At 37.3% G+C, this 11,218-nt stretch overlaps 1 protein-coding gene across 2 annotated transcripts; it reads left to right on the top strand.

Moving 5' to 3' along the window:
• The first annotated feature begins 1,858 nt into the window (after window positions 1-1,858).
• LOC103702077 lies at window positions 1,859-10,625 on the top strand. 2 transcript variants are annotated; one of them, XM_008784364.4, is made up of 4 exons: window positions 1,881-2,391; window positions 3,349-3,418; window positions 3,607-3,698; window positions 10,369-10,625. In XM_008784364.4, the coding sequence occupies exons 1-3, from the start codon at window positions 2,047-2,049 to the stop codon at window positions 3,657-3,659; spliced, it is 468 nt and encodes a 155-aa protein (XP_008782586.1). In that variant the 5' UTR covers window positions 1,881-2,046; the 3' UTR covers window positions 3,660-3,698; window positions 10,369-10,625. The 2 variants fall into 2 exon arrangements, with proteins under 2 accessions (XP_026658426.1, XP_008782586.1); XM_026802625.2 differs by lacking the exon at window positions 3,607-3,698 and having other exon boundaries at window positions 1,859-2,391.
• Window positions 10,626-11,218: the final 593 nt, after the last annotated feature.

Raw genomic sequence — 11,218 nt, 5'->3', positions numbered from 1 at the left:
GGACTTCTTTTTAATGGTTGAGCCCAACATGTGAAATTTTTAATAATTGGGTTAAAAAGTGCGGAGACAGAGTTCGAAACTCAGGACCTCTTCTCTGATACCATATTGAAATCACCATTTGTTCCAAAAGCTTAAGTTGATAGGATGAGATAGATTTATTTATATATTTTATATTTTCTTACAAGAGAGTTTCAGCAGACAAGAATACATGATAGAGAAGCTTGTTTTGGAATGCAGCATAATGGGTTTGTGGCAGGCATGGAGATGGTTGTTTTGAATTTCATGCTACATCTCCGGGACTTGTGACTTAGAAGGCAAAATCCCTTCTCCAAGATTGAACGTCCTTTTAAATGGTGCAGCAAAAGAAACGATGATGGAGATTTACAATACTGTTACAGAAGCAGTAGAGGAAAGCCTACGTGCATGACTTCCTTAACGTACAAAAGAAAAGACAACAAAGCACGCTATTCAGGAAGAACGAGATAGTTGAAGTCATAAATCCACAAACTCGTGTCTTCGGTTGTTTTTTTTGTAAGGGTGGGGATTAGTCCTTTTCTTATCCTCACTTGGATCTTTACATCATCTCTCAATATCTATGGGTTCGGCAAGCATCTTATCATTGACAAAGCAATCCAATATGTACATAATTATTATTTAATAAAATAAAGGATGACATAGCCACCCATTTAATAAAAAAAAAAAAGAAGCAAATCTCCATGCTTTCCTCGGACATGTCCATAATTTAAAATGGCTTGATGGGTCTATAATTGATAATGAGTATTGGTTGGTTCTCCTAGAAAAAAAAACAAGATAATGGATATTGGTTAATAAATAAATTAACTTACATGAAAAAAAAATTACAAGAGTTGATGAGATCTTCTCGACTTCATATGAGTAATTTAGTCATTTTGGAAGTCTCTGCCTCATATGGTAAGTCAATTAAGAAAAAAAATCATATAATGTTAGTCAATACTTGTTATTTGATCACAATCATAAGCATCCCTATAGCAACCTCAGACATTGTACCATGATGACAAACATAACCAAGAAACTTAGCTGGTTGTCTGTGATTCATGGGCCCTTCATCATCAAATGCTTACATTAATGATTCTTTTTTAACTTTTTTTCTGCTGGAAGTTTTCCTTCTCATCTTCCCTTTTTAGCTTCAGCTCATGTTTCTCCAAACTCCGCATGTTTCTCCAAACTCCGCAGCCTTCTTCGCTTCTTTACCTTCCGAAAGGACTACAAAATGACATGTTCATGCCATCTATATTCCCCAACACTTTCTCCTTGCATTTTCCAATTTATATGTCTTTCTAGTGCTAAAACCTAATCCTATGATTTATCTTATTATTGGATGTATCTGCGACAAGAATTCATAGCCTCAATACTAAATAGTTGAGATAAAGCTTGACATATATGATTATAATTCTTCAGTTTCATGTCAAAGTCCTATGTTCTTACCTCTACGATCATATAAAATATGCACAAGGTTTAGATAAACAAAGACAATTTGATCGTCAACCTTGGAAGATTAGTTAGTAAAGCCATCTTGCTGACCTAATAAGCCAATGAGCTCTAAATTTTAAATTCTAAATTCTAAATTCTAAGTCCTAAACTTTAAACCCTAGTGTTTGGATTTATATTGAGCTCCAACTTCCCCATCCAAGGATCCTTCCAAGGAAAGTTCACGCGTTCTTTTGATCGACAGAACAGCGGTAATCGTACCCAAGAGAACACCTATATCCGGACGGACTCCTTGTCCTCCCCCATCTCGATCAGATGGTTATTATAAATCGAGCCCATCACGGCATCACCAGCAACCAATAGCGTAGGGCCCCGGATCATCAAAGCTCCCGTTCTCCGCCCTTTATATAAGCTTCTCCCACCGCCCCTTTTCTTCTCTCTTCTCGGGCTCCTTCGCTTCGAAGTACTCCGAATCCAATCCCAAGCCCCCCACCTCTCTCCTAATTCTAAACTAGCATCTTTACTGTTCCCATAATTGCGTCCGGCTCCCTCTCCACTCCGCCTCGGCCTCCTCTTTTTATGGGCAAACGGCTCCCCTCGGCGAAGAACCTTGAGGAGTTTGCCCGAGTCGCCACCGAGGGGATTAGGAGGGCCAAGCACGCGAAGCGCGCCCTCAGATCGCTGGCTTCGAACAAGGAGGCCGCCGCCCGGGCGAGCGCCGAGGGTCCACGCCCGGCGGTGCAGAGCATGGAGAACGGAGAGCGGGAGGAGCGCCGCGTTCCCCTGTCGGAGGTGGTGTCAGACTGCGTGAGGAGGTGGTTCCAGGACGCGCTCAGGGAGGCGAAGAACGGGGACGCGGCGATGCAGGTGCTGGTGGGCCAGATGTACCACAGTGGCTACGGCTGCCCGCGGAACGAACAAAAGGTGAGGTCTTTATGGTGATTTTTTGTGTTTCCCTTGGTGGGCGTAGTTGTTTTGTTCGGAATTTGATTTCTAGGGTTTCTGGAGATGTGAATTTGGTGATTTCATGGGCTTTTTGACCGTCGTTCTTGTCTTTTCGGCAGAACTTTGTGGTTTCGAAGAGTTTGATGGTGAGGGTTTATATCGGGGACAGTGTATGGTTTGAAGAGTTCTTTCACTGATGATATTGTCTTTTGGTCCCTTTCTAGTGCTTTTAACCATTTTGGTTTGAAGATAGACTGTCAGCAGCTGAGACCCAGCAGAAAGAGGAATTTTTTTTTTATCAGTTTGGATTTTTATAGACAGTATTTATGTGAAGATTTTTTTTTTTTTTTTTTTTGAGTCTTGTCTGGTACCCTGACATTCCTGATATCTGCCTTTGCTATAATATGAGTTCGATTGATTGCAATAATAATATGATTAGGAAAAAAGTGTTCACTTCGGTAATCGTCCTCCTTTCTCATACAATTCTACTTTCTCCCTTTCTCTCTCTCGGAATTTTAAATGATGTCTATTCCAAAGTCCAAATATTACTCTTCAGCTGTTAACATTCTTTTGAAACAGTTTTGTCTCTCTTTCATACAGATGTGGAAGTCCTACCGTGGCCTTTGACACGTACCTTACATTACCTTCTTTTATAATCATGTTCAAATGCATCTTTAAAACTTATCTCAAGCACTAAACTGCATGTGGTCCAAATTTGAAATCTTAAACTAAAAATTTGCTTGATGTTGATGTGCATCTATTTTTCATTGCCCTAGATGTATCTGATTCAGTGTTGTTGAATTGTTCATGGTTGCTCTAATCATAACCCGACAATAGTTTCTTTTATTATTGATTGGTTGATGATCCACCCATTTTCCCCCACATTTGCTGGATTCCTTTCTTCACTGAGAATTTGGATCTTCATCTGGTTTTCAGGGAAAAGCTTGGATCGCAAAAGCATCAAAGTATCGATCAGCGGTTTGGAAGGTCAGCGACAAGCATCCAGGTAGTCACTATTTTTATAATAATTATATTTTTTATTTTTGGTTTCCATGAAGGTGCTGCAAAAGTTCATATGACATTAAAGAAAAGTCTTACCAATTTCTTTGGCTGAAATATTTATTTTCATCAATGTTTTCAAAGTTTCCTTGCTGGTTTTAAATTTCTTGTGGTCTCACCGTACAATTTATTTAGGTTATAATGCTAGTGACTCGGATACTGATGAGGTGAAGGATGATGTCAAGTGATGAACACATGCAATTTGAATCTACAACAAATATGAAAGAGTGAGTTTTAAAAGTCTCAGATATAGAGGTTTCCAATCTGTCGCATTTGGTTTACATTTTATGTCTGAAGGTCCACAACCATTTTGTTTTCCAAAGTCTGCTCTTTTTTTTCTTTTTTTTTTTGAAGGTGAATTATCAACCTTTCATCTCTTCTAGCTAGAAAACAAGCTGTATATTGGTGTTTCAAAAAAAAATGTCATGTTTTGTTTCATGTGAAGCTATTAAGATTTGAGAGAGCTTTGTTTCTTAACTATGTGTTCTGATTTTGTTACATATTGTTTAACTTCTAGTAGCCACATATTTCTTTGGTGAGTTATTATAAATTTATAATGCATATAGAGTTGATTTTCTGAATGTCTGGACGTTTTTCATTATTTATTAAAACCACAGATAATTGAGCCATGCAATAAAGTATTCAATGCGGCCTTTGAGGTGTGAAGTTGTCATGATGCATTCTTTGGGAATTATGAAAAATGTGACTTAATGCTTACACATCTTGTAGTATGTAAATGGATGTTTATCTGTACTACTATTGAAAATGAGAATTTTGAATTTCTGCATATTCCTCTTTTGATTCATTGTGCCAACTTTTCAAATGAAATGTCCTTAGAATTCTGCAAATTACTACTCTCTTCAATTGTATTTTTGCTAGAATGGAGATTGTGCCAATCAATAGGTAGCATATCAATCAAGGATTAAGTATTGGCATATTGGTCCTTTATTGACCATATTGGATCGTATTGTAAGGCACTACTATGGTTTACCATCCATATCGATACCATACTGGTACATTGTTTTCACCACTATTTTATTGCTCCAACTCCAAAAGGTGTAGCATGTTTGTACCCATACTATATTGGTCCACACCATACCTGTAGGGGATATTGGTACTTTAATAGTTCTCAAGTCTCTTTTTTCTGTCTTTCCCTTTCTTATTTCTAATCACTTGATTCAATAATCTCTCTATGATGCAATTATACCATTCAAGATTAAATTAACATTTAAGTTCTAAATATTTGATTTCAAGAATTTTTGAAATTAAAATATTCCATCCCAATATGGTTATGTTTCCCATTTAAGTATTCCTCTCTTTATGTGGCTCAAAAAAATCATGTTTACATAATAATATTTCTTAATAACATTTTTTGTAATTTGTATATTATATTTTTTTGAAATTTATTGTTCATATTTTTTCTTCAAACATGTATTGCAACTCATGGGCTGCTACTCTAAACAAGATGGTTCGGAAGAAACATAGAAGAGATAAATGCTGCATTGACTCAGCGGAGGAGATCATTGAGAGGATAAAATGGCATCATTATCTTTGATTTGTGTATTTCTAATGGAGCATCATTCTTTGTCAATTGCTATAGAATAGGGAATATCCTCTTTCTCTCTCTTCTCTTGCAAAGATGTTTCTCAATTGAGAGAAAAAAGGGCAGTTCAGTGCATGAGACTCCTGCGACTCTAAGGTTTAGGGTTGGTTAGATGTATACACTCTTACTCTCACGTGCAAAGAGGCCGTATTCATGTTTCGAACCTATGACACCAAAGTCACAATGGAGCAATGCTATCATTGCGCCAAGGCTTACCTTGTTTCTAAGCTGAGATGATTGTGGTAAACCTCAATTACAGTATTATCTTTTAAACTTGGTTACTATTAGGGAGGTTTTGTTAGATACGTCTCTTAGCTTAATATGCTTTGCTATCTCGAGGGACTCTTATGTTTTCAAAACCCAGAATGAAATATAGACATTTTCCGTGAAGATGGGTTACTGTAGGTGACATTAATCGTGGTAACATTGTGGAAATAGACTGAAATTACTGCCAATGGGGATTCAGTAGGAAATGTTTGAGGAAATTGGAGTAATTCCCTTAAGAGGATGAGACATGAATAATTTTCCATGTCTGCTGGTCCAAATAATCATGCTGATCATCCTATAGAGATAAATGAAATATTCCCATCTATTGCACTCAATCTGAAATGAAATGCCTCCATGAGTGATGTATCCGTAAAACTATAGGCTGCCTTCTGTTCAGTAGTTCTCAAAATTTTAACGGGCACATGTAAATAATTAGAGCCATCACATATCTAGTTGGCAGTGTTTGTAGGAGGTTAGTAGCATCTAATCATGCTACCTAAGTCATATGTAACCCTTCCATAAGTAGGAAGGGTTAACTTTGGTTTGGTTAATATTGTACTAACACTAGTGCTTCAATCTTTGTTTATTTCTATTCTGGACGGTTTCCTTGCTGGTCTTCATCATTAAATTAATTTCTCACCTAGTCAAAATAAGAGCAAACTTTTTTGCCAGGCCACTCATCATTATGCTCTCGCTATGTATTTTTGTAAAGGTCCCTTATTTACTAAGCCCTTTTAATTTCTAATATTATCTCTAGTGGTGCACGGGGAATAGGAAACAACTAATTCAGTCAAGCCTTTGCTAGTCCCCTTATCCCTATAGGCAAAGTGGCTTTGAGATGGAAGTGATCTTATTCAAATAATACTTAGATTGTTTATAAAGTAAATAATTCTTGGTGAACTTCTTAGTGCACACAAAAAATTATTGGGCCCACTTACTGGTTTGACAGCTTGTTGTTCAATCATTCCTCTCCATTTCACCAATTCTTGTGAGGATCACCAATGCTCTTGTGCCATGTCATAGGATGAACATTTTGTGTAAACAGAATGAGCACCTCCTAGCATTCTTTACGAACTTTGTCAATTAGGAGTCTTTTGCAATGGGTTTGAAATTGTCGGAATGGGACGATGGTATGAGTATCGGGTTATTCCGATGTAAAAGTCGGCACCAATATAGGTGCTAGGACATCAAACTCATTTGTATTGATATGTACTTGTTGTCCGATCTATAGTAGTCTATGCCAATGCTACCGATGTTACCATACGGATTATATTGATCGGTATGGATGGCTTTTACTCTTTTTGATGTTTTCGGTTAGATACTGTCACAACTCAGAACCTCACCCTAAATAGCTAGCCGGAAGGTATTTTTTGGATTACTTAGTCTTGTATAAATACCCAAAATCTTTTCGGCGAATAACCGATAGGGGACTAAACACACATCTGCATGGGTCCTCACATACACTATTCGTTTAAGCCCTAATATCCACGTCAGGCTAAATCCAAATTCATTCAAACCCAATCACAAACACCATGATCAGCTATTGGTCAGCTCAAATATACCTGTGTTGCAGTGTCTCCTAGTCCACATAGGTTATGGACTAGGTCCGCTTTGATACCATTTGTAACAATCCAGGATCTTACCCAAAATGACTAGCCATAAGGTATTTTTTTGGATTCCTTAGTCTTGTATAAGTACTCAAAATCTTTCCAGCGAATAACCGATATAGGACTAAAGCACACCCGTACGGGTCCTCACATTCTACTATCAATATTGGTACTGTACCGATACCATATCGTTCTGACAGAAAAATTGTACAAGGTTTAGTATAGTATTTAAAACCTTTCTTTTCAAGAAATTTTAAGTGTCCAAATCCAAAGAGTATTAATTGGAGAATCCCGAGAAGGCTTCAGGTAGGAAATTAATATGGCCAACCCAATAATTTGTCTAGGAGAACAATGGTTGGCAGGTCTGAAGCTTTATTATTTCCTTTGAGTAATGCTATGGAGCCCGACCATGAGCATCCAATGTGCCTCAAAGAAAAGCTCCATGCAATATAGCATGAGGGGATTAGTGCAATTAATGGGGTTTGTAAATTATATGGTCGATTTGTGGTGTGAAGCCCCAATCACTGCATGAGACATGGCGATGGAGTTTTTTTTACCAGAATTGGGTCTTGAAGCATTTTTGCGTTTCCTCTTAAAGAGTTTTTGTAGAGGCATAATTTGTGCTCAACCAAACCTTTTAAAAGGTTTCTTATCAAAACTTTCTCATGGTGTCTTCTAAAACCCTTTTCTATCTTTTCTTCTTTTCTCCTTATATTTGTTCCACCTTAGTTGTGATGGAACTCTGCATTACCAAGCAAAGTATGTCTGTTTCAATTGATCTAGAACTAGATATGGAGCAAGCAGCTGCAAGATTTCTCTTTAAAAACATTCGTCAGTCAGATTTGAAGCTATTTGGCATTTTAGCTTAGTGATAGTTCCGTATATCCCCCCATCCCCTCCCCACACGCAACACCCCCCCCCCCCCCCCCCCCCCCCCGCGAACACACACACACACACACACACACAAAAAAAATGTAGGCTACATTGTTGCACCATTTCAGCTTTTTCTCTTTGACACTTGAGGGGGAGGCCTTCTTTTAATGAACACAATAAATTAGTGATCGATGTTGTTTCCCTATAAACATATTCATTAGCTTTCCCTTTTTATACAAGTTAAATGTATATCACATGGGAATATTATGTTAAATGTATATCACATGGGAATATTATGTATGTGCAACACTACAAACTACATACAACTAATATCACTAGCACCATGCCAAAATCATTGCAGATAATAAATCATTAGTTGGTGAAAAAGTTGCCTTCATGATGGTTGCTTGCAAGTTCAACTGCTTATAGGAGTCTTAAAAGAAAAGCACTAGTTGCCTTTAGTAGTAGACATCTAAAAGTTGCGGTGCTGATTGATTGCTAACTTTTTTATAATAGAGAAGACATGGAAGTAAAAAGTTTGATGCGAAATCAAAATGAAGGTGACAGAGCCAACTATCTTAGTTGCAACACAAGCACTAACAAAATACTTAAGTCTCATTAACGTGCACTTACAAAATGAAGGTGACAGGGAAGCAACATCGATCACTAATTTACAGGAAAGTAAATGAATATGTTGCCAAATAATCTTAGTTGCAACACAAGCACTTACAAGGTACTTCCTATTAATTTAATATATGGGTGTGATTACCCTTCCTTTAGATCAATGAAATATTCTTTCTATGCAAAATGGAATTGGAGATTGTTCCTTGGGTGTGTAATGGGGGGCATCATCACGGACAATACTTACACGGTCTCCCCAGATTGAGGATGACTGCCACACAGAGAAACTTCTACTGATGATCATATTATCAACTGTGGCTCTTGTGTAATCGTTATCAGGGTTGCTAATAGAATCACTTGCATTATGCAAAAAAGAATAATATTGTAGCCTACCACAATGGTGACTACCAAGGTAAGATATAAACCCTTAAAGTTCTTGAAACCTCATACCTTCTGTATTGTTTGAGCTCATCAAGTGGAAATAAAAAAAGGAAGCTATGCTATCAAGGGATCTTTGTGAAGAATGGTGTCTCTTCCATCTGTCTTACAGTGACCTACTGCAAATTATTATAACAATGATTATCATGGTGAAGATATCTTTGTTTGCCTATACGTTACATACAGGATGGTGTCTCTTCCATCTGTCTTACAGTGACCTACTGCAAATTATAATAACAATGATTATCATGGTGAAGATATCTTTGTTTGCCTATACGTTACATACAGGATGAATGCCCATGAAAGGCAAAACACTTGCATTTTATTCTCTGTAAGAAGCACTATTGATTATTGACAGAGTAGCCGTTGCCCATAGGCACTAAACTGGCAGGCCATAAATGGTAGATTGAGTAATCACCCTTCAATGTATCATTTCAAACTTCATTTTGCAACAAAGGTTTAAGTGGACTTCCATATGCATTGTGTGGGAGGTTGAAGATCCCTAGTAAGCTATGCATGATTTCTTTTCCCTGTAAAAAACTATCTAGCAGCAATATTAACAGCTTCATTTTTGTCCCATGCAGTCAACTTTTCCTCATACATTATAAGAACATGAGCGTAGCTAGTCTAAATAATTTTAGGTTTTGCTTCAATAATGTGCCCAACACTGCTCACTTTGAAAATGGTGAAAGTTATTTGGTGCAGTCCATTAAGAAAAGAGAGAATAATTCACCTAATAGCTGATTTATGGGACCTGTAGTGCCCTGCATATTGGTTTAAAACAAATCATGCAAATACTGTCCACTATATATATATTCTGAAAAAAAGCTGAACCTGAACCAACCATTGTGCCTGGTTATTATGTTTGTGAGCAAAATTTACTTTGGATGGTATTTTCAATTGTTAGTATTGCTTTTCAACAAGCAGCTCTCTTTATGGCAAAGTTCTTGTTTTTTGTTTTTGTTACACAAGCAAAGGAAATGAATATTGTTAATAAATGCAGAACTGTAGAGGAGTAGGTCAACGGTGCATCTCAATTTCTTCCTTTCTTTTGTATAATTGTATTGATTTGGTTATTTAGTAATTGGCAGTACCTGATTCATGTTAATTTGCTTTTGGATAATGTTTCCCGGACAATCTTTGTGCTGACCATTATGGAACCTCGTTGCATGTCAATATCAATTGTTTGGCATTGTCATGGACATGTTTGCCACCAGGATCGGATCCGCTTGACCTTTTGTCTTACTAATATTGTACTGTTTTGTCTTCTGGCTTCAAGGGAGATTTGACCATGCTATGTTTTGGTAATAAAAGAATGTAAGTTTTGAACTGATGTGTGGTTTAGTAATGTAAAAGAATGTCAAATTTTTCTACTTATCCATATATTTATCTGTTTGATTTGTATTAGTGTTGCTTGATTCATTTATGCTTGTTCTTTAAGGTTTTTTTCATATTCAGTGGCAGCTGACTATTGGATTTTGTTTGCAGTGTCTGGTTTTTTCAGTGGGAAATGTGTGCCTGTTCTGTGGCTGCAGATTTCCAGATCTACTGTTTTTGAGTTAATCCAGTGTGTATCAGTCAGCATGCTCCCATTAAGTAAACAGAATTCTTTTACAGATCATAATCAACTTGTGCTGTTGTGATCATCTTCTGATATCCCTTTTTTGGACACAGAGATGTTACTTCATCTCATTTTTGTTGAATGCACAAACATTTTTTTAAGCTGTCAAAGTTTTTTTGTCATTGATCTTCGTATGATGACCTGTTGGAAGATCTGTGTGCGCTTTCCTGTGTGATCTGGATAATTTCCATGGTTTGAATGCAAGGATTAACAGTGATCACGAGCTGGTACATCATGTCAGACAATGTTTTACAGGCACGAGCAGGTGCAAAGTACCAGAGAAAGCCAAGGTGGCATGCAAGCAAGTAAAGCTTTAAATTAATCTGAAAGTGAGAAGTCATTGCTCCGTTTCTGACTTAACAGTGGTGATACACTAGATGAGATTTTCTTCTCCATGATCTTGGGATCACTTCAATTGGGCATTAATTTTTGTGAGGCCCCTTTGTAATCAACAGTTGATGGGAAAAATTATTGTGAAAGATTTGACAGGAAAGACTTGCTCTCGAATTTGTTATCGAACAACAGGTCAAAGATGAACTGAGAAGGTTATGTTGGTGTCTTGAAATGGCTAAATGCAGCTTGCTGATTGCTTCAATGCGAATGCAATCTAGACTCAATTCATCCTTTTCTTTTATGAGGCCCCGACTCTTAAGATGAAAAGGTTTCAGATGCTCATATGATTTTTGGTCCATGATGCGTGGTGGCTAGTAACTCGGT

Source organism: Phoenix dactylifera, chromosome 3 (genome assembly GCF_009389715.1).
Source record: "Phoenix dactylifera cultivar Barhee BC4 chromosome 3, palm_55x_up_171113_PBpolish2nd_filt_p, whole genome shotgun sequence".
NCBI classification, from domain to species: Eukaryota; Viridiplantae; Streptophyta; class Magnoliopsida; order Arecales; family Arecaceae; genus Phoenix; species Phoenix dactylifera.
This window is presented reverse-complemented; position numbering and strand designations above follow the sequence as displayed.